At 48.6% G+C, this 24336-nt stretch overlaps 1 protein-coding gene across 1 annotated transcript in view; it reads left to right on the forward strand.

Moving 5' to 3' along the window:
- Positions 1-24336, forward strand: part of LOC126481013 (uncharacterized) — a 180860-nt gene that overhangs the window by 119780 nt on the left and 36744 nt on the right. The window contains exon 2 of the mRNA XM_050104469.1: positions 23079-23436. Within this exon, the coding sequence (XP_049960426.1) occupies positions 23083-23436 (354 nt within the window). The 5' untranslated portion in view covers positions 23079-23082. The remainder of the gene's footprint in view (positions 1-23078; positions 23437-24336) is intronic.

Below are 24336 nucleotides of genomic sequence, written 5' to 3' on the forward strand. Positions count from 1 at the left end.
TCCGAAGTTGAGTCCCATAGGGCTCAGAGCCATTTGAACCATTTTTCGTTTGGCAGATCTTTCATCAAAACAACTTGCAGACTATTTCTCGATCGCTCCACTATCGAATAGGAAGTGGGATCAATAAACACCTAAATATTTCTGTGTGAGCCCTGATTTCTCTCGTCTTATTATAATGGCCATCTCGCTATGAGTGGGCGTCAACAAAATGTTTTAGCATTTGGAGGAGAAATTTGTTGTATGAAAAGATCTCGCCAGAACGAAAAATGTTTTTGTTTTAATGAGTGACACCCCAACTCGTTCATCATATACGTGACACTCTCTCCCGGTTTCGAGACAATACAAAACGAGCTGTCCTTCCTTAAACTTTTTAGTGTCCTCAGTCAATCCTGTTTCGTAAGGATCCCACACCATGCAGCAATATTCCAGAAGAGGATCGACAAGGACCGTATAGGCAGACTCTTTGGTAGGTTTGCTGCATATTCTAACTCTTCTGCCAGTAAGTAGCAGTATTTGGTACGCCCTCACCATATTTTATATGTGATGGTTCCGATTGAAATTGTTCGTAACTGCAATATTGCTTTCCTTACAATCGGGCATGGTTTTGTTTTTGCAACACCGTCCCATTCTGCTTAGTATACAACGTGGAATCCGTTTTGTCTTTTATTATTATATTTTGTATAAAATTTACTTTTGGTGCCTTACATAGTCAGCATGAAAAGGATGTCTCTCTTGGAAAGGCTTCAATCTAATTTTTAATCTGCTTTTTTACATACGTAGATGTATTTTCTTTTATTCTTGATGACTTTGGATATTACGGTATATAGCCTCGCTACAAGGACTTTATGAACGTTAGTACCTGTATCCGCCATAATGCTATTTGCTCAGGACCTTTTGTCACTGAGAGGTCTAGCATGTTATCGCAACCATTTACACTTCATGTGATTTACTGAAGTTACTGCTCAAAACCATTTTCGCAGAAAGCATTAATACCATTTTGGACGACGTTTTGTATCTACCACCGACTTGAACCATGTAATTCCGCTAACATATGAAGGGTATATTGAAGTCACCAGCAGTTTTTAGTGTGTGAGCACCTATTTCAAATGAAACGAGTTTTCCATGAACCTCTCAGCAACTATATCATCTGAATGGTCAGACCTGTGGAGGAACCAATTATTAATTTATTCCGGTATTCGAGTATAACTTCTTCCCATGTACTAGTTCACTGCAACACAATCTACTTCAATTTCAGTACAAGATAAACTACTGGTCACAACCAACAAACACGCTACCACCAATTGAACTTAATCTGTCCTTTCAGAAGGCCGTTAGATCCTTCGTAAGAACTGAACTTATTTTCGGCTTCAGCCAGCTTTAAGCACCTACAACTATTTTTGATTCAGTGCTTCCTATGAGCACTTGGAGCTCTGGTTCTTTCCCAACACAGGCACGACAATTTACAACTGTCATACCCATGTTTCCTACACCTACTCTCGTCCTGTTGTTCGGCACGTCAGTTGAAAATGGGAATGGCATTATCAGGCATATTTATCATATTATACTTTCCAACACGCGCTTTAGGGGATTATATTCCCATCAGGTGGATTTAGGTCACTTAATTAAGGAAGGATGTACTGCATGAGGGTTGTGTGTTAAATCTGGTAAATTTCCATGAAAGGACGGAGAATTCTTGTTGCGCCTTCATGGTTTGTAACAATGATTATTCCCAGAATTGAATAAAAAATTTCAACAATGTTCAGCTTACGGTTTATTGTTGACAGCCGTGTGAATCGGTCAGTGCGTCGACTGCGACTGAAAATGCAGAAAACAGAGTTTCGTGCTGTTACTTAATATTTTCATTTGAAGGGATGGACTGGCGCACACATCAAAACTGAACTGAATGGAGTTGGCACGGACTCTACACCATCACTGATGACCATTTACTTCTGGGTTAATGAATTAAAACGCGGTCGGACAAGCACCGTAAACGAAGCGAGCTCCGGCCGATCGATTGAGGTCACCACAAAGGAAACCATTGACAAAATCCGTAATGTGGCAATGCAAGAACTCGAAATAAAGACTCGTGACACTGCTGAGACTTTAGGCATCTCAACTGAGCGAGCGCATAATATCGGCGCGATTGCTCACAGTCGACCAAAAGCGCATCTGGCACAACATTTCAACACAATGTCTGGCCATGATTAACCGCAATCCGCAAGACTTTTTGCACCGATTTGTGACAGTTGATAAATGCTGAACCCATTATTACACACCAGAGGCAGTCTAAACGTGGACAAAGGCAAGTGAAAGTATACCGAAGAAGACAAGGACCATTTTCTCAGCTAGTAGGGTGATGGCCACTGTTCTCTGGGATTCCCAAGGAGTAATCCTCATAGATTAATTGAAAACAGGCAGAGTCACAACTGGACTCTATTGTGCTTCATTGTTGGACCATTTGAAACTTGCTTTGGCTGAAAGAAGACAAAGGTCGGCACGCAAGAAAGTGCTCTTTCAGCAGGATAATGCACCATCCCACACATGAGCGATAACAATGGCGCAGTTGCATGAATTCTGCTTTGAATTGCTTCCTCATCCACTCGGCTCAGCAGAGTTAGCCCACAGGCGACTTCTTCCTGTTCCCTAACTTGAAACTTTGGCTTGCTGGGAAGTAATTTTCATTAAATGACGAAGTGATAGTTCCAGTCGATGAGAATTTTGCAGGGTTTGAAAGAACCAATTTTTCCGAAAGCTGGAGAATCACCGGACCAATGCTTCTCTCTCAAAGAAAACTCTGTCGAGAAGTAAAGTGAGTTGTTTACGAAACAAATATTTTTCTTGCTTTTTTATCTGACTTATGAAACCACCCTTCTTGTGCTACACTACTGGCCATTGAAATTGCTACACCACGAAGATGACGTGCTACAGACGCGAAATTTAACCGACAGGAAGAAGATGTTGTGATATGCAAATGATTAGCTTTTCAGAGCATTCACACAAGGTTGGCGCCGGTGGCGACACCTACAACGTGCTGACAAGAGGATCGTTTCCAACCGATTTCTCATACACAAACAGCAGTTGACCGGCGTTGCCTGGTGAAACATAGTTGTGATGCCTCGTGTAAGGTGGAGAAATGCGTACAATCACGTTTCCGACTTTGATAAAGGTCGGATTGTAGCCTATCGCGATTGCGGTTTATCGTATCGCGACATTGCTGCTCGCGTTGGTCGAGATCCAATGACTGTTAGCAGAATATGGAATCGGTGGGTTCAGGAGGGTAATACGGAACGCCGTGCTGGATCCCAACGGCCTCGTATCACTAGCAGTCGAGATGACAGGCATCTTATCCGCATGGCTGTAACGGATCCTGCAGCCACGTCTCGATCCCTGAATCAACAGATGGGGACGTTTAAAACACAACAACCACCTGCACGAACAGTTCGACGACGTTTGCAGCAGCACGCACTATCAGCTCGGAGACCATGGCTGCGGTTACCCTTGACGCTGCATCACAGACAGGAGCGCCTGTGGTGGTGTACTCAACGACGAACCTGGGTGAACGAATGGCAAAACGTCATTTTTTCGGATGAATCCAGGTTCTGTTTACAGCATCGTGATGGTCGCATCAGTGTTGGCGACATCGCGATGAACGCACATTGGAAGCGTGTATTCGTCATCGCGATACTGGCGTACCACCCGGCGTGATGGTATGGGGTGCCATTGGTTACACGTCTCGGTCACCTCTTGTTCGCGTTGACGGCACTTTGAACAGTGGACGTTACATTTCAGATGTCCTGTACGGGCCTTTCTGGATACAGAAAATATTCGACTGCTGCCCTGGCCAGCACATTCTCCAGATCTCTCACCAACTGAAAACGACTGTTCAATGGTGGCCGAGCAACTGGCTCGTCACAATAAGCCAGTCACTACTCTTGATGAACTGTGGTATCGTATTGAAGCTGCATGGGTAGCTGTACCTGCACACGCCATCCAAGCTCTGTTTCACTTAATGCCCAGGCGTATCAAGGCCGTTATTACGGCCAGAGGTAGTTGTTCTGGGTACTGATTTCTCAGGATCTATGCACCCAAATTGCGTGAAAATGTAATCACATGTCGGTTCTAGTATAATATATTTGTCCAATGAATACCCGTTTATCGCCTGCATTTCTTCTTGGTTAAGCAATTTTAATGGGCAGTAGTGTACTTTTGGGTAACCCGTGGCACTCTCTGGCAGGGGAGTACACAAAAGCTCTTTTTGTACAGAACTGAGAATGATATGTTACAACCTTGCCTGCTTCTCCTTCAGAGCGAGATAAAGAAAACCACACCTGTGCTGACAGGTCACATTGTTGCAGTGAGCCAACGCTCGCTCAGAACTGCGTATTCAGTGGGAGTAAATGATGTCAGCTTACTGCAAACCGGCCGCGACACTGACTCGTCAGCACTAAATGCTTGCCAGCAGCCGCTTGTCAGCGTGAGATGCCCCAGCCGCCTTCCCGTCTGGCGTCTGGCGCCGGTACCACCGCTGAGACGGCTGCCTGGCTCCCCGCCAGCTGTGCCTGCCCTCGCACTGTGCGTAGTGTTTGTGCGGCCGCACGCAGCACGCCACACGCGCGTCGCATGCTCACAGCTTGCTCAGCAGGCCTGCCAACGTCTCACAATGCGGCTGGTTTCCATTTTAGACGTGCTTCCAATATCTGGGTCGCCACTGATGGAGCAAGTCCGATGCTCAGTTAGCCAGCCGAGGCGAGAAGCCAATGTCTAGGCTAGAGGCTCAGACCTACGGTATCGGACGTCAGGTTTCAATCCTGATGTAGAGATATGTACGATATTGCAGTGCGTATTTTGTTCCGAATCACGATGCAATGTCGCTCTCGACATGCATGCATGGCCTAAGGATCACGTACTGCAGCGACTAAGCCGTTACGAAATACGTGAAATGTTTATTATTTTCGGCCATAATGGCTATGTTTGTGAACCGTGACTCTGTGGGATAATTATTTAAAAGTGGCTCTGAGCACCATGGGACTGAACATCTATGGTCATCAGGCCCCTAGAACTTAGAACTACGTAGACCTAACTAACCTAAGGACATCACACAACACCCAGTCATCACGAGACAGAGAAAATCCCTGACCCCGCCGGGAATCGAACCGGGGAACCCGGGCGCGGGAAGCGAGAACGCTACCGCACGACCACGAGCTGTGGACAGATAATTATTTATTTCAAGTTTCTGCTACCAGTCACTTTTTTATTTTATGCTTAATCTAACATAATGCAACGCGTTTCGAACATGTTCTGTTCATCTTCAGGCGTTCATACATACATACATAGAGAAATGTTACTTAAAAATAAACAGTCTTAAACTAGATCACTCTAGAACACTTTGTCCATTGTTGTTTACTGTAGCTGCTGGTGTGGCATTTGGGGGGAAGGAGGGCGGCAGTGTATGGCTAGAAATCGAAATCAGTGATATCTTCTGCTGGTTTTCTTCTTTGTGGTTCACTATGTATATCACAGTAATTTCATCGTCTTGTTGCTTCACTTGCATCACTGGTGTAATGGCGGAGCTATTTGACATTACACTATTGCACTTTATATTTTGTCACTGATTTCCAACGTAATTCACTGCACAAATTGTGTTGTGTGTATAACATCGAAGCTACAATCTGGAACCGCGTGACCGCTACGGTCGCAGGTTCGAATCCTGCCTCGGGCATGGTTGTGTGTGATATCCTTAGGTTAGTTAGGTTTAAGTAGTTCTAGGTTCTAGGGGGCTGATGACCACAGATGTTAAGTCCCATAGTGCTCAGAGCCATTTGAACCATTTTTTGAAATAACGTGAAATGTTTTCGCAGTAGGAATATGGACAACCACCAGCTGTGTAATGTAATGACGAAAATGAAAATCTGTGCCGGTCCGGGACTCGAACCCGGATCTCCCGCTTGTAGCGAACGGGCGTCTTTCCATTGGGCTATCCGCGCACTTTTCAAGACCAGACCCACGCTTCCTTATGTTGTCAACCATGTGTCGACAACCGGCACTCGTGCATCCGTTGTTTATATTCCCGTACAGGGGAGACATTTTAATTGAACACGGTGTTATAAGATATTTACAATATTGCAGTGCTTCTTGACCCGATATACGCTGCAAGGTTCCTTCGGACTGTAATATCATATTTATCCGCCTACACCGGACAAGCCACTTTCAAGTAAAATGTCTTCCATGTATGAGAATTTTCCTAATGGTTATACGAATACAGGTTGTAGACACATGCTTGACGACATATGGAAATTTGGGTTTGACCGTGAGTGGTGCTAGAATAGCCAAATAGTAAGGCGACCGTTCACAATGAGCGGGAAATCCAGGTTCAAATCCCAGTTCGGCACACGTTTCCATTGTCGTCTTTCCATTACACAGCTGATGCCTGTCCATATTTGTAACTTTGAATACGGTCCAGATAAAAATAAACACTACCAATTTTTATGTTTCTATATTTTTTAAATGTAGGTGGTGGTGCTAGACTACTCTGTAACATAGCCTGAACTTTGATTTGGAAGATGTCTGTTTGTTAAAATAAGAATTGATGGAATAAGACTGTTGTAGCATGAAACATTTAGCTTTAAGCTTTAGAGAAAGTTCTTGACGCTGTTGACCTGAATACCCTCTGTAGACAGCAGGGATAAAATACAGGGAACGAAAGGTTATACACTGAAGAGCCAAAGAAACTGGTACACCTGTCTGATGTCGTGTAGGGCCCGCGCGAGCACGCAGAAGTGCCGCAACACGACGTGGCATGGACTCGACTAATGTCTGAAGTAGTGCTGGAGGCAATTGACACCATGAATCCTGCAGGGCTGTCCATAAATCCATAAGAGTACGAGGGGGTGGAGACCTCTTCTGCACAGCTCGTTGCAAGGCATCCAATATACGCTCAATAATGTCATGTCTGGGGGGTTTGGTAGCCAGTGGAAGTGTTCAAACTTAGAAGAGTCTTCCTGGAGCCATTCTGTAGCAATTCTGGACGTGTGGGGTGTCGCAACGCGTTCACGTCCATCCGTTCGATACAATTTGACCGGCCGCTGTGGTCGAGCGGTTCTTGGCGCTTCAGTCCAGAACCACGCGGCTGCTACGGTCGCAGGTTCGAATCCTGCCTCGGCCATGGATGTGTGTGATGTCCTTATCTTAGTTAGGTTTAAGTAGTTCTAAGTCTAGGGGATTGATGACCTCAGATGTTAAGTCCCACAGCGCTTGTAGCCATTTGAATTTTCGATACAATTTGAAACGAGACTCGTCTGACCAGGCAACATGTTTCCAGTCATCAACAGTCCAATGTCGTTGTTGACGGACCCAGGCGAGGCGTGTCGTGCAGCCATCAAGGGCACACGAGCGCGCCTTCGGCTCCGAAAGACAATATCGATGACGTTTCGTTGAATGGTTTGCACTCTGTCACTTGTTGATGGCCTAGCATTGAAATCTGCAGCAATTTGCGGAACGACTGCACTTCTGTCACGTTGAACGATTCTCTTCAGTCGTCATTGGTCCCGTTCTTGTAGGATCTTTTTCTGGCTGTAGTGATGTCGGAGATTTGATGTTTTACCGGATTCCTGATATTCACGGTACACCTGTGAAATGGTCGTACTGGAAAATCTCCACTTCATCGCTACCTCGGAGATGCTGTGTCCCATCACTCATGCGCCGACTATAGCACCACGTTCAAACTGATTTAAATCTTTATAACCTGCCATTGAAGCAGCAGTAACCGATCTAACAACTGCGCGAGACACGTACAGGGTTGTAGCCTATCCCCGATGTTATTCTGTCCAAGTCATCATTGCGAGAAACGACACGCTTAGGGAATCTCTCTCGTAACAGTTCTACTGCTGAAATCAGTGTGTGGAAGGTTTGTTTTCTTATTAAAACCAAACGTCTTCAGTATTCACACGATACAGTTCAGACAAAAAAAAACTCTCTTAACATACTCGTATTGGAGCAGCGTTTTCCGCGCACCGTTAATGCGTTTCCAATGCCAAATACGCCCTCAGCCCAAATGTCGCAGCACATAGTAGCTCGTTGTCGATGTCAAGGGTTCTCCATTATTACTAGAGGGTTTTATGTGTCGCAAATCCTGCAATTTTGCTTGTTGAGGAAGCCATTCAATCAGTGAACACTCTTTTCGTAATGAAATCTTTGTCCGCTCTTTGTGTCGAGAGCACCATTGCAGAAATGCTAGGCGCTTCTGGTGATCGTTTGGCTTCTGTTCTTGTGTCAGTTGGATTTTAGAGGCAGTTTTTTTTTTAATAATTCACTGCATGCCGAGCCTGGGAATATCAAATAGTTGCGAACGTCGGCAGACAGATTTCGCTGGACTTAACAGAAACATTATCACTCACAGTGTCGATGTTTGCCTCGAGAATTTAATGTTGACATCTGAACCGGTTTTCTCAAATTTAGCGACCATTGTCATCACAGTCGACTTTTTGGTGCATTACGTTGATAAAACATTCCACGGATTTCACGAACAGTCTCTGTACATCATTCAACACACTTGTAACATGGTTTCGCTCCGACAACACGCTGTGAAGCGCTCAATTACTAACCACAAGGGAAACAGATGTAAATCGGGCAACGTTCAATGCTGCCAACTTACTCGAACCAAAATGGAGGGCATCTCAGAAGTTGCATTCTTTATGTGTTCCCTTGAGAATACGAAAGAGATTAGAACATATGAAACGAATTAGTGACGAAGTTGAGTAAAAGTGCTCGTATCAAACGAATATAATGAATCTAGACAGAAAACAATGGCGACCTGCGACAGACCAGCCACAAGACTGGTGACCTTATATATGACATTTTCATATATATTGATATACAGCACATTAGCACACAAGACACGGAGGCGCGCCAGACCCGGATCAAATTCACGTGACTGATTAATATCCTTTGGTTTGGTATAATAGCCACCTTGAATGTCATTTTTTTATCGGTTTTCGGTGTTCGTTTAGGGAAATTGGAATTGTCCTCAACCTGCTGCTTAGAAAATACGATGTACAAAGATTTAAATACGTTAACATTCAGGTCATAGTTTAAACGATTACAGACAAATGGCACACACGACTTCCCTCCATTAGATTAACTGACGACTTCGTTCATAGGTGAGGTATCCCGTCACTCAAGCGATATGGAAACCAACCTAGGGAGTGCCATAAATAGTATTTGCGTAAAGGTAAATCAGAATGCGGCGGTGGCAACTCCATGGGTCGTTGCAAACATTATTGCTTTCAAGTTCACATTCAGTGCTGCTCAGTTCTGTCTAGGATTTTGTTTACCGGTAATGTTAGTTGTGCGTTAACAGTGGTACACAACAGTACTATGGATATGTTTGCTGATGAAATGATGGCCAATATACACCTTACGTGTAAGAGCAGCACAACGATCGTATGCTTAGCTGCTCTGCCATCGACAGCAATCACATCACAGCACTTTTGTATCTGTCTGAGGATTGTTGCATTACTTTTTTTGTGTTGTACATTTGGTTAGTGCATATTGCAGGCTTTTTCTCAGCTAAGTACACTGAAGCGCCAAAGAAACTGGTATATGCATGCGTATTCAAATATAGAGATATGTGAACAGGCAGAATACGTCGCTGCAGGAGGCAACGCGTATGTAAGACAACAAGGGCTTGCTAACAAGCTGAATAAATCATAATTACATTGTTACTTTGTAACGATCCGTCGGAGACCGTGTGTGCCTTATAGCAAAATACTCAGAAGTATCCCTGTACAACTTCTGAAAGTTTGTCGGTTGGGTTCTGGTTCGCCCTGTATTATTTACCTCTTAACCCTTTGAGCACCAATTTCATTTCAAAAACATCAAGGTATGGTTATTTTAATTAATGTCTTATTCAGAATTAACAATAGGAAAAGAATATTTCGCCTTTCGTTTTACAAGGGATTGGGAGGGTGGGGGGTAAGATATACAGGACTGTTTACATGTACCTCAATGATTTCAAAAAACGACCGCGCAAAAACTACAAGACACATTGACAACAAACACACGTTAGTGGACGGGGCATCTCTTCAAGTTTGCAACTCACACTAAAGGTGCTCAAAATGGGCTTGGTTTGTAAAATGACAAGCATTAGTTCGTGGGTGCAAGTCGTTGACACGTGTCCTGGAAGGCTCGAAGGCAGGTCGCTTTGCGAGTCTGGTAACCGGGTTGCCTATCTGCAAACGCGAACCAATTCAAATTCAAATGGTTCCAAGCACTTTGGGACTTAACATCTGAGGTCATCAGTCTCCTAGACTTAGAACTACTTAAACCTAACTAACCTAAGGACATCACACACATCCATGCCCGAGGCAGGATTCGAACCCGTTACCGTAGCAGCAGCGCGGTTCCAGTCTGAAGCGCCTAGAACCGCTCGGCCACGGCGACACTTCGGTGACGAGGGTTAACAATATGTCTTGAAGACAGCTCAACCTACAGATATAATCTGGAATTATAAAAATTCTGATAACCATTAGCAGGCTTCCCTTTACCAGTGGGACATTGATACATAGCAATAATATCCAACAAAAAAACCAATTGGTTCTCTGATAACCTTTCGTGGGACACGTGTGTCCCAATGCGAGCCATTACCAGGCTCCCCTTCACCAGTGGAACATTTATATATAGCAATAACATGCAGCAAATTCCAACTGGTTCTCTCATAATCTGTCGTGGGACACATGCGTCCCGATGACAGTCAAGGGGTTAAAAGAACACAATGGTCGCTTTGGAGCACTGTAGATCCTACAGAACTAGTACCAGGTTGGCATGTGACTCCTCTCCAATTACGTGTCTCGGCACTGAAGAGGCGCTTATGTGTTAGTCGGGTGTCTGTAATCAGTGCATTAAGCTGGGTCGACTTGGAGACATGACAGATTGACAGCAAGGAGCGCTATCGTGTTTGGATGTGCCCACGACCACACAGTGAATTAAGTTGCCTCAATTTTCGTGTATCAACACGAGCTTTCCGGTGTGTCTACAAGGAATGGTGTACCGCACGCAACCATGTAACACAGTGCGACAACAGTAGTCACAAAGCGATGCTAACCGACAGAAACTGGGTGGTTGTCAGAGCTACAATGACATATGCTGAATGCCTTTTTTCTTCTTCTTCTACACTTCATGGGTTAGGCATTGAGCGTGTTCTGTCTTCGCAAATTGTCTGTCCATCTCTGCCTATATCTTCCTACGTCTCTCTCCTAGTCGGTTTGTAAGCTGTGGCTAGTTTGGGCAGTCGTTTACTGTGCATTCTTCGTACATGTTCGTATCAGGTGTTCCAGCATTTGTTTATACTGCTTTCAATTGGCTCTACTTTTAGTAGTTCTAGTCGATCTGTTTCGTTTTTTGAGTAACCTTTCCTTTCTCTTAGAAATTTCATTTCCCCTCTTTGTATTTTCCTTTATGTTCTTTTAATAGGTACCCAGCATTCACTCCCCTGATGAAATGTTGGAAGAGACATAGTTTTATAAACTTTTACTCTCCTTTCTTAACTTATTTCTAAATGCATTATGAAAGGTGCCTCATATACTTCCAAATATAGACAATTTTACATTTAGTTATTTATTGCTGTCTAGATCAATTTGACAGCCGAAATTAGTGAAGGATAACACTTGTTCTAAAATCATATTATCTGCAATGATTTTGAGTTGAGCCGGATATTTGCCCCAGAAAGCCATAATTTCAGTATTCGTTTTAGAAATCTCAACATTTCATTTATCACAAAGGTAACTCAGGTTGTACAGTGCACATTGTAAGTCGCTTTTTTAGTGCAATATCAAGACATCATCTGCATAAAGTAGAAGATTTAACATGAAATCTTTTGATATTTTAATACGGTTTTTGTATTATTGCCTCCAACCGATAATGTGCATGATGGAGTAATTAATAAAAAGTTCTTAAATCGGTAGATGATTCCACTTCGTGAAGGTAGCACGATGTAAAGGTGGAGGGCACATGAAAAATCCTCCGTAGTGTGTTATTCTGAAGAGTTTGCAGCCGGTAAAGGTGGGATTTCGCTGCATTACTCCAGACAACACAAGCATAATTCATCAAGGGTCGCAGGAAGAGCATGTAGATCGTGAGGCCATAACGGACAAAGAGCAGAGACCTTTCAATGAGTAGGGGGTGCCCCTAGTCACTCTGACATTTTACTACAAAATTTTTGGAAGTGTCTCTCCCAGGTGAGTCTAGTGTCGAGAATCAAGACTAAGTATTTGACCGACGTGGTCCACTGGATTGGTTCGCCGAAAAGTTCCTCTTCTGAGATGTATGGTCGATGTTTCTTAGATAATATCAGTGCCAGGCTTTTGGTAGCATTAAACCCAAAGCACCATTTCGTCGCCCAGGTATCAAAGGCAACTCAGGCTTCTGGGAGGCAAAGGTGTATCGCAGATGACCATCGACTTCTCGTTAGCAGCACCGTACCGCCCGCATAGATGGCTCTAGTGAGCTCCAGTTCGTCGGTAGGTCTGACGTATACAGGGAATAAAGTACTGGTCCCAGTATCGATCCCTGCACGCCGCAAGCCCGCACATCACGCATGGCTGATCGACGCGGACAACGAACGTGCGTCCCAGAGGCTATGTAGACTGTAGCACGACGTAGGAGGCGAGAAGCCCAACTGAAAGAGCTTGAACAACAGCCCCTCATGCTAGACGCTGTAGGAGGCACGAACGACGTCTAAATATACTGCACTGCAGAACTCCTTGTCGCTGAACGCTGTGGTCGCCTCATCCACGACACGAAAAAGTTGTGTCGTAGACTGCCCCTGGCGGAAGCCAAACTGCTCTAACAGCTTAACTTCAACAGTAGAAGACGCACGAATACTTTGCTCAGAACAGGCAGGAGGTTGGCCGGATTATAATTCTTCTGCTTGATTCTTGCTGGTTTTGGGCACAGCAGTGACGATGGCATGCTTCCACGGTCATGGAAATTGCTTCGTGTGGAGAATCTGGTTCAAGACTGAGGCTGCGAGGTCGTCGGCCTACCGCGGAAGTTACTGACTGAGTGAACGTGTGCGCCCGCTTTTATCTGTGATCGGCGGATGAATCGTCATGTGCGCCCAGTTTGGCGGATTCAGGATGTATGCCCTGGTGTCAATTTTCTCCGTGGCGTAAGACATAACTGTCGATAGATAGACAGGACTATTTCAATATATTGTGGCAGAAGCATAATAAGGTAATTGATATGTGCATACTGTATGTGGCGACTTATCGCAACTTGTGGCACCACGGCTGGACGCTGCCTGGCTGTTGAAGGCCTACCTGCGTAAAGCTGTGTACTGCGTATGACAGTGGACACCACACCTCTATAATACTCGTATTTACAGTCTTTCAGGCCACCTTCCTTGAACATAGATTTACTTCTGCTATTTCGCAAGACTGAGGTAGTTGACTTGCCTGCCAGCATTGGTTGCATGTTGGTAACAGCCTCCGCAGTAGCTGTCAATCTTTAAGTACCAGGGGCAATCAATAACAATGCTACACATTTTTGTCTCGGCCGGTTTTGACAGAAAAAATGCGGAATTTGATGTGGGACATCGGGGAATATTCACGCTTCAGCGCCTTAGGTTCATGAAGTTCCGATGGGTGACAGCACTTTACGTATCCTCCAGAGTGTCTTCTGTAACAGAGCTGCGTCCCGAGCTGACGGCTGTCATTGAATTTCTTTTGGCGGAAAACCAGAGCATCGCAGATATTCATAGGCACTTGCAGAATATCTACAGAGACCTGGTAGCGAGCAAAAGCACGGTGGGTCGTCGGGCAAAGCATCTGTCATCATCGCAACAAAACTTCTATTGGACTGTTGTTCCTCATCCACCCTACAGCTCGGATCTCGCACCTTTCGACATCCACCAGTTGCAGTAATGAAGGATGCAGTACATGGATGATTGGAAGTTTACTGATGTAGCAGGTCATTGGCACCGATGTCGGCCAGTAGAGTGGTACCACGTGGGCATACAGGCCCTCCCAGTAAGGTGGCGTAACGCCGTCGCATTTAACGTAGATTATGTTGAAAAACAGGACTTTATAACGAAAAAAGCGATAAATTACGCTAAAGAGCCAAAGAAACACGTACAGTTGCCTAATATCGTGTAAGGCCTCCGCAAGCATGCAGAATTGCCACAACATGACGTGGCATGGACTCGACTAATGTCTGAAGTAGTGCTGGAGGGAACTGACACCATGAATACTGCAGGGCTGTCCTTAAATCCGTAAGTGTACGAAGGGGTGCACACGTTGCAAGGCATCCAAGATATGCTCGATAATGTTCATGTATGGGGAGTGTGGTGGCCAGCGGAGGTGGAGTGTTCCTGGAGCCGCTCTGTAGCATATCTGGACGTGTGGGGTGTCCCATTTTCCTGCTTAAATTGCCAAGTGCAGGTGATCTGATAGGAATCTTACGTACATGTGGCTGTCATAGTCGTATCTAGCCGGATCAGGGGTCCCATATCATTCCAACTGCACACGCCCCACGCCATTACAGAGCGTCCACCAGCATGAACAATCGCCTGCTCACATGCAGGGTCCATGAATTCATGAGCTTGTAGATTGCCTCCATAACAGTATACATCCATCCGCTTGATACAATTTGAAATGAGGCTAGGTGTCAAGCTTTTCGTCGTGAAGTCATCAAGGGTAGACGAATGGGCCTTTGGCTCCGAAAGCCCATATCGATGATGTTTCGTTGATTGGGACACGTGCTGAAACTTGTTGATGGTTCAAATGGCTCTGAGCACTATGGGACTCAACTTCTGAGGTCATTAGTCCCCTAGAACTTAGAACTAGTTAAACCTAACTAACCTAAGGACATCACAAACATCCATGCCCGAGGCAGGATTCGAACCTGCTACCGTAGCGGTCTTGCGGTTCCAGACTGCAGCGCCTTTAACCGCACGGCCACTTCGGCCGGCACTTGTTGATGGCCCAGCATTCAAATCTGCAGCAATTTGTAGAAGGGTTGCACTTCTGTCATGGTGAACGATTCTCTTCAGTCGTCGTTGGTCTCGTTCTTACAGGATCCTTTTCCGGCCTCAGCGACATTGGGGATTTGATGTTTTACTGTACTCCTGATATTCACAGTGCACTCTTGAAATACACTACTGGCCATTAAAATTGCTACACCAAGAAGAAATGCAGATGATAAACGGGTACTCATTGGACAAACATATTATACTAGAACTGACATTTGGTTACATTTTCACGCAATTTGGGTGCATAGATTCTGAAAAATCAGTACCCAGAACAGCCACCACTGGCCGTAATAACGGCCTTGATACGCCTGGGCATTGAGTCAAACAGAGCTTGGATGACGTGTACAGGTACAGCTATCCATGCAGCTTCAACACGATACCACAGTTCATCAAGAGTAGTGGCTGGCGTATTGTGACGAGCCAGTTGCTCGGCCACCATTGAACAGACGTTTTCAATTGGTGAGAGATCTGGAGAATGTGCTGGCCAGGGCAGCAGTCGAACATTTTCTGTATCCAGAAAGGCCTGTACAGGACCTGCAACATGCGGTCGTGCATTATTCTGCTGAAATGTACGGTTTCGCAGGGATCGAATGAAGGGTAGAGCCATGGGTCGTAACACATCTGAAATGTAACGTCCACTGTTCAAAGTGCCGTCAATGCGAACAAGAGGTGACCGAGAAGTGTAACCAATGGCACCCCATACCATCACGTCAGGTGATATGCCAGTATGGCGATGACGAATACACGCTTCCAATGTGCGTTGACCGCGATGTCGCCAAACACGGATGCGACCATCATGATGCTGTAAACATAACCTGGATTCATCCGAAAAACTAACGGTTTGCCATTCGTGCATCCAGGTTCGTCGTTGAGTACACCATCACAGGCGCTCCTTTGTGTGATGCAGCGTCAAGGGTAACCGCAACAATGGTCTACGAGTTGATAGTCCATGCTGCTGCAAATGTCGTCGAACTGTTCGTGCAGATGGTTGTCGTCTTGGAAACGTCCGCATCTGTTGACTCAGGGATCGAGACGTGGCTGCACGATCCGTTACAGCCATGTGGGTAAGATGCCTGTCATCTCGACTGCTAGCGATACGAGGCCGTTGGGATCCAGCACGGCGTTCCGTATTAACCTCCTGAACCCATCGATTCCATATTCTGCTAGCAGTCATAGGATCTCGACCAACGCGAGCAGCAGTGTTGCTGTACGATAAACGGCAATCGCGATAGGCTACAATACGACCTTAATCAAAGTCGGAAACGTGATGGTACGCATTTCTCCTCCTTACACGAAGCATCACAACAACGTTTTACCAGGCCACGTCGGTCAACTGCTGTTTGTGTATGAGCAATCGGTTGGAAACTTTCCTCATGTCGGCACATTGTAGGTGTCACCACCGGCGCCAACCTTGTGTGAATGCTCTGAAAAGCTAATGATTTGCATATCACAGCATCTTCTTGCTCCCCCCTGCGGGTTCGGGGGTAAGAATAGGCCCGCGGTAGTCCTGCCTGTCGTAAGAGGCGACTAAAAGGAGTCTCAAACGTTTCGGCCTTATGTGATGGTCCCCTCTCGGGTTTGACCTCCATCTATCTAAATTATTCCGAAGAGCGAGCCAATTGGGGAAGGGCACCTTACATGGTGCACTGTATCCTTCGTGCAATTAGACCTATAGCCGTCTTTCTCGTCGTTGCAATGGTGTCCCGCTCGTTTTCGATCTCTTGGGCGATTACCACGCTGCACTCTGCAGTGTTTCTTTTAAGTGTGACGACGACCTTGGCCATTTTTGCACCTAAGATCCAGCACGGTAGCCAGTCCGTTGTGGTGGGGTCGCCATGTACCCTCTTGGTTGTAGCCCCCTGACAACACAGGGATCGCTCTACTGATGCCTGCGCCGTTCACTCCCCACGTATGCCAAGGAGTAGATGCCCATCTCCCTGGGGCATCAGGACTCCCGGCAATGGCCATCCTGCCAGGTGGCCTTTGCTGTGGCTGGGTGGCGCCCGTGGGGAGGGCCCTTGGTCGGAGTAGGTGGCATCAGGGCGGATGACCCGCAATGAAGCGTGGTACATCATCTATCGCTGGTGGGCCTCCACCAGCAGTCTCTAAGCGATCGAGGTCTAACCTCAACGTGAAGAAATTGGATCAGAGATCGTTTCCCTCCCTAGCTACTCCATGGGAGGAACGACTTGCTAAAGACGGCAGTGGAGAATATTCACCCCGGTACCTCGTGTGTACGCGGGTTGATGGAGAATCTTTCATGTCGACCAAGCCCCAGTTTTTTGTGGAGCATTTAGAGGACAAGTTCGGGGAGGTGGAGGGCCTGTCCAAGATGCGCTCTGGTTCTGTGCTCATCAAAACGGCATCCTCTGCCCAGTCACGGAGGTTGCTCAATTGTGACAAGTTGGGGGATGTTTCCGTTCGCATCACGCCGCATAAGAGTCTCAACATGGTCCAGGGTATTATATTCCACAGGGATCTTCTTCTGCAGTCCGACGATGAATTACGCGCCAACCTCGAACGACGAGGTGTTCACTTCGTCCGGCGCGTCCATCGGGGTCCGAGGGATAATCAGGTAGCCACCGGTGCCTTCATCTTGGCCTTTGAGGGTGATGTCTTACCCGAAAAGGTTAAGGTGATGGTTTACCGTTGTGATGTGAAACCATATATCCCTCCTCCGATGCGGTGTTTTAAATGCTGGAAGTTCGGGCACATGTCATCTCGCTGTACTTCCAGCATCACGTGTCGGGATTGCGGACGTCCTTCGCATCCTGATACTCCATGTGCTCCGCCTCCCATTTGTGTTAACTGTGGAGAACACCATTCCCCCTGCTCACCGGACTGTCGGATCTTCCAGAAGGAAAGGAAGATAATGGTATATAAGACCCTGGACCGCCTGACCTACACCGAGGCAAGGCGGAAATATGAGCGGCTACATCCCGTGCCCATGACATCCACCTATGCCGCTGCTGCACAAGCAGTCCGATCCTCTCCTGTGTCGTCACGTACTGCTGCCTCTCAGCTATGTCTCAATGCACCGGCCCCCTTGGTTGTTGGGGGCACTTCGCCCACTGTTGCTCCATCTACTCCAGGAGCAACACCACCCCACCCATCGGGGACATTCGTCCCCCCTTCCCAGCCGGAGAAGCGTAGGGCTTCTTCGGCCACTCCAGCCAGGAAGGGGTCCCTTGGGGCCCTCCCTTCCCAGGCTTTGCCCAGTGTCAAAGCGGACCCACGAAAAGTTTTGAAACAACAACCGGTCGCTGGTCATAGGGCTTCACGGTCGTCGTCCGTCCCTGAGACTGACCCAGTGGGGCCCTCCCAGCCAGACCCTCCCAAGGCACAGCGTGCGAAGCCGTTGAAGAAAAAGGCTCCCAAGCAACCTGACATTGCGGTGGCACCTGTCCCACCGCCACCCTCAAACTCTGCATCTGAGGACGAGGTGGAGATCCTGGCGTCCGCTGAGGACCTCGATCTCGCCAGTCCCTCCGGCGCCATGGAAAGCACTGGCGCAGGTGCTCACTTGGAGGCAGCAGGTGACCCAGCGGCGTAATCTGCCTTCCCAGTCCCGTCACGCCTTTCCCAGCCATGGACAACACCATCCTCCAGTGGAACTGCAGCGGTTTCTTCCACCATCTAGCTGAGCTCCGCCAACTTATCAGCCTTCACCCTTTCTTCTGCATTGCTCTCCAGGAAACTTGGTTTCCAGCAATGCGAACCCCCGCCCTCCGTGGCTATCGGGGTTATTACAAGAACCGAGCAGCTTATGAAAGGGTGTCTGGTGGCGTCTGCATATATGTTCTTCACACTCTGCACAGCGAGTCTGTCCCTCTCCAGACGCCTTTAGAGGCTGTCGCTGTACGCGTGTGGACGCCACAGGCTGTTACCGTCTGCAGTCTTTACATTCCACCGGATGGTGATGTCTCGCAGCATGTCCTGGCTGCACTGGTCGCCCAATTGCCGCCACCTTTCTTGCTATTGGGCGACTTCAACGCCCATAACCCTCTGTGGGGTGGGTCCGTGGCAACAGGTCGAGGCGCCATCGTTGAGCATTTATTGTCGCAGCTCGATCTCTCGCTGTTAAATGATGGTGCCTTCACACACTTCAGTGTGGCGCATGGCACCTACTCCGCCATTGACCTTTCAATCTGTAGCCATAGCCTCTTACCATCTGTCCAATGGAGTGTGCATGACGACCTGTGTGGTAGTGACCACTTTCCGATCTTTTTGTCACTACCACAGCGCCACTCTTCTGGGCGCCCTAGCAGATGGGCTATGAATAAGGCTGACTGGGACTTGTTCTCCTCCACTGCCGCTTTTGAGCCTCTCTCTACCGATGACATTGATGCGGTGGTTCAATCGGTCACCACCGGCATCGTTACTGCCGCCGAGTCTGCCATTCCCCATTCCTGTGGGTCCCCTCGGCGGAAGGCTGTGCCTTGGTGGTCGCCTGAGATCGCTGAAGCGATTAAAGATCGCCGGCGGGCGCTCCAGCGTCACAAGCGACATCCCTCCTTAGCGCACCTTATCGCCTTCAAACGGCTGCGTGCGCGGGCCCGCCTCCTTATCCGCCAAGGCAAGAAGGAGTGCTGGGAGCGGTATGTGTCCACCATTGGCCTCCATGTTACTCCCTCGCAGGTCTGGGCCAAGATTCGACGCGTCTACGGCTATCGGACCCCTGCCAGCGTCCCTGCGCTCTCACTGAATGGAGCCGTTTGTACCGACTCCGACGTCATTGCAAATCGCTTAGCAGAGCATTTTGCTACGAGTTCCGCTTCTGCGAATTACCCCCAGGCCTTCCGCTCCATTAAAGAGCGGCTGGAACGTCGGAGCCTTTCGTTTCGCACCAACCACCCGGAATCTTACAATGCTCCATTCAGTGAGTGGGAATTTCGCAGTGCCCTGGCTGCTTGCCCTGATACCGCTCCTGGGCCAGATGGCATCCACTGTCAGATGCTGAAACACCTTTCAGTGGACTGCCAGCGGCGCCTTCTCGATCTTTACAACCGTCTTTGGGTCGAGGGGGAGTTTCCGTCGCAATGGCGGGAAGGCATTGTCATCCCCGTTTTGAAACCTGGGAAGACCCCTCTGGAGGTGGACAGCTACCGTCCCATTAGCCTCACCAACGTTCTTTGTAAGTTGCTTGAACGGATGGTGAGCCAGCGCTTGCATTGGGTACTGGAGTCTCGGGGCCTTCTGGCTCCGTCTCAGGGTGGGTTCCGTAAAGGCCGCTCCGCCACCGACAATCTGGTGAGTCTGGAGTCGGCCATCCGTACTGCTTTTGCCCGCCGTCAGCACCTGGTCGCTGTCTTTTTCGACATGCGGAAGGCGTACGATACGACATGGCGTCATCACATTCTTTCTACGCTTCATGGATGGGGTCTTCGGGGTCCTCTGCCGATTTTTATCCGCAATTTTCTGTCGTGTCGTACCTTCCGCGTGCAAGTCGCGGCCTCGTATAGTTCCTCCCACGTCCAGGAGAACGGTGTGCCACAGGGCTCTTTTCTAAGTGTCTGTCTGTTTTTAATAGCCATTAACGGGCTTGCTGCGGCGGTGGGAAATTCTGTCTCCGCTTCCCTGTATGCTGACGACTTCTGCCTTTATTACAGCTCTACTGGCATTGCGGCTGTTGAACGTCAGCTACAGGGCGCTATCCGTAAGGCGCAGTCTTGGGCTGTAGTGCATGGTTTTCAGTTTTCGGCAGCCAAGACCTGCGTTATGCATTTCTGCCGGCGCCGAACAGTCCATCCTGAGCCGCGGCTTTATCTTGCCGACGAACTCCTTGCTGTGGTGGAGACCCACAGGTTTTTGGGGGTGGTTTTCGATGCCCGGTTGACTTGGCTGCCTCATCTCCGGCAGCTGAAACAGACGTGTTGGCGGCATCTAAACGCTCTGAGATGCTTGAGCAACACCCGCTGGGGCGCCGACCGCTCTACACTGTTGCGGCTCTACCAGGCGTTAATCCAGTCCCGTCTGGATTATGGGAGCCTGGCTTATGGCTCAGCATCCCCATCTGCGTTATGGGTGCTGGACCCGATTCTCCACAGTGGGATACGCCTTGCCACTGGTGCTTTCCGCACCAGCCCTGTGGACAGCGTACTAGTGGAGGCAGGTGTACCTCTACTGCGGTTCCGACGCCAACATTTGCTGGCCGCTTATGCTGCCCATGTTCTCAGCTCGCCCGGGCATCCAAACTATCGCCTCCTGTTCCCGCGGTCGGTCGTCCGTATGCCAGAACGTCGGCCCCGGTCTGGTTGTACAATAGCGGTCCGCGTCAAAGAGCTTCTCTCTAGGCTCCAGGGTTTCACTGTTCCACCTCCTTTCCGGGCTACTTTGCATACACCCCCATGGTGTGTTCGTCGCCCTAGCCTTCGGCTCGACTTGGCACAGGGCCCTAAGGACTCAGTCCCTCCAGAGGCCTTCCGGCGCCGCTTTTATTCCATCCTGGCCACGTATCAGGGCTCTGGTGTTGTTTACACTGACGGTTCGATGGTTGCTGGTCGTGTCGGATATGCGCTCACTCTAGGGGACCTTTCCGAACAACGTTCCTTGCCGGATGGCTGCAGCGTTTACACTGCTGAACTGGTCGCCATCTTTCGTGCCCTAGAGTATATCCGCTCCTGCTCAGGTGAGTCCTTCGTTATCTGTAGCGATTCCCTGAGCGGTTTACGAGCTCTCGACCAGTGTTTCCCTCGTTCTCGTCTGGTGATGGCTATCCACGAGTCTCTGCATACTCTCGCCTGTTGCGGCCGCTCTGTGGTCTTTGTGTGGACCCCCGGTCATGTCGGTATCCCGGGTAACGAATATGTTGACCGCCTGGCGAAAGAGGCCACCAGCAAGCCATCTCTGGACGTTGGCCTCCCAGAGACTGATTTGCGGGCAGTCTTCCGCCGCAAAATCTTGGCGCTATGGGACGATGAATGGCGCGAACTGACAATGCGCAATAAACTCCGTGCTATCAAGGAGACGACGGCTGTGTGGCGGTCATCCCTGCGAGCCACTCGCAGGGACTCAGTAGTTCTTTGCCGGCTCCGCATTGGCCACTCCCGGCTGACACACAGTTATTTACTGCGCCGGGAGGACCCTCCTCTATGTCGCTGTGGGGCAGCTTTGACAGTGGCCCACATTTTGCTGGCCTGCCCCCTTTTAGCTGTGGTCCGGCAGACATTTGCGCTGCCTGCTACGCTCCCTGCCCTTTTAACAGACGACTCCACTATGGCTGACTTAGTTTTACGTTTTATTCGGGCAGGGGGATTTTATCATTTACTCTGAGTGTTTCTGTTTTCTTATATTGTTATGTGTTGATTCTGGCCTTTAGCCTATGCTTTTACACTGATTTTTTAATGTGTTTCTAAGTGGTTGGCCTTTCCTTTTTTATGTCTATGGTCGGCCAACCACCGTCACACTCTGTGTGGTTTTCGTTTGTTTTGTCTTGTCTTTGTCTCAGTATCTCTTGTTCTGTCTCGTCTGTGATCTCTTCTGTTCCTTGTTTTTATTCTCTGTGGGTGTTCTTTGTCTTTGGAAAAAGGGACCGATGACCATAGCAGTCTGGTCCCTTTAATCCCCCAAACCAACCAACCGACCATCTTCTTGCTGTTGGTTAAATTTTGCGTCTGTAGCACGTCATCTTCGTGATGTAGCAATTTTAATGGCCAGTAGTGTAGTTGTATGGGAAAATCCCCACTTCATCGCTGCCTCGGAGATGCTGTATCCCACCGCTCGTGCGCCGTCTATGACACCATGTTCAAACTCTCTTTAATCTTGACAACCTGCCATTGTAGCAGCAGCAACCTATCTAGCAAATGCGCTAGACAAGTGGTGTGTCATACAGACGTTGTCGACTGCAGCGCCGTATGCTGCCAGTTTACGTATCTTTGTATTTGAATACGTGTGCCTATACCAGTTTCTTTGGCGCTTCAGTGCATATGGTGTATTGCAATCCTGAATAATATCAACCTGCTTTCAGGGACACCCTTTTAATTTTGACCAGCGTGTAGTAAGTTTCGGGCTACGAAAAGCCACAGTGGACTGTAAGTGCTGCGGTGTGGTGTTGCAGCGCAATGGCGAGGCAGCGCGAGCCGGCGTCGCTGCAGGCCCTGTGCGTGCGGCAGGTGTCGGGCGCGCTGGCGGCGGTGTGCCGGCGGCTGCAGGACTCGCAGGCGCTGCCCGCGGCGCTGGCCGAGGCGCGCCGGCTGCGCGGCTGGCTGTGCGCGCAGCTGGCCGGCCCGGTGCGCACGCTGCTGCTCGAGGACACGGTGCGCCAGCTGGCCGAGCCGCTGCTCGCCGTCGCGCTGCTGCTCGGGCCCGACGTGCCGCGCCTGCGCGCCCACCTCTGCTGCTACTACGGCTGCCGCGGCCAGAGCGAGCTGCTGCGACTGCTCGCCGAGCGCGGCGCCGGACTCCGCGAGCTCGAGGTACCGCTCCACTCGCTGTAGCTTGCCGCTACGGATTACAAGCTGTTTCCGATGCTCTCGGACCAGAAGACACAACTGTTCTTGCAAAACACTAAATTCAATAACTTTCCATACCACGTGTCCTCGGAATCTTCAGCGGCGGCATTTCTGAATAAAATCTTCTCAGTTTGCAAGCTGCGTACATTCGAATAAAATTCTCGAGTATTCGATGGCTGTCGGCCGAGGCACGTAACCGTCTCCGTGCCCTCAGACTCCTCTCTGGTCGAATGTGGGGATTAGACCCTTCCACTATCCTACATACATATAAGTCCCTCATCCGCCCCATCCTATGTCATGCCCACCCCACTTGGATCTCCGCCCCCCCCCCTCACCCACTACAAATCCCTCCAAATCCGTGAGCCCCGTGTACTCCGCCTCAGTTATCCCATCTGTCTCCTGTTCCCCATGTGGATCCTTTATGATCTGATTCCCTTCCCCCATCTCCTCCTGTTCCTAGAACGAATATGGATCCTTTATGTCTCCCAAAAACTGGAGCCCCCATCCTTTGGTTTCCCCCGTCCTCTCCCACCCTAGCCCACTGCCGCACCTGTACCACAGTTTCCCGCCTGGTCTCAATCTCCACACGCTCCGTACATCTATATCTACATCTACATATACATCTACATATACATACATACTCCGCAATCCACCATACGGTGCGTGGCGGAGGGTACCTCGTACCACAACTAACATCTTCTCTCCCTGTTCCTCTCCCAAACAGAACGAGGTAAAAATTACTGCCTATATGCCTCTGTATGAGCCCTAATCTCTCTTATCTTATCATTGTGGTCTTTCTGCGAAATGTAAGTTGGTGGCAGTAAAATTGTACTGCAGTCAGCCTCAAATGCTGGTTCTCTAAAT

The sequence above is a fragment of the Schistocerca serialis genome, chromosome 5 (assembly GCF_023864345.2).
Source record: "Schistocerca serialis cubense isolate TAMUIC-IGC-003099 chromosome 5, iqSchSeri2.2, whole genome shotgun sequence".
Classification (NCBI taxonomy): Eukaryota; Metazoa; Arthropoda; class Insecta; order Orthoptera; family Acrididae; genus Schistocerca; species Schistocerca serialis.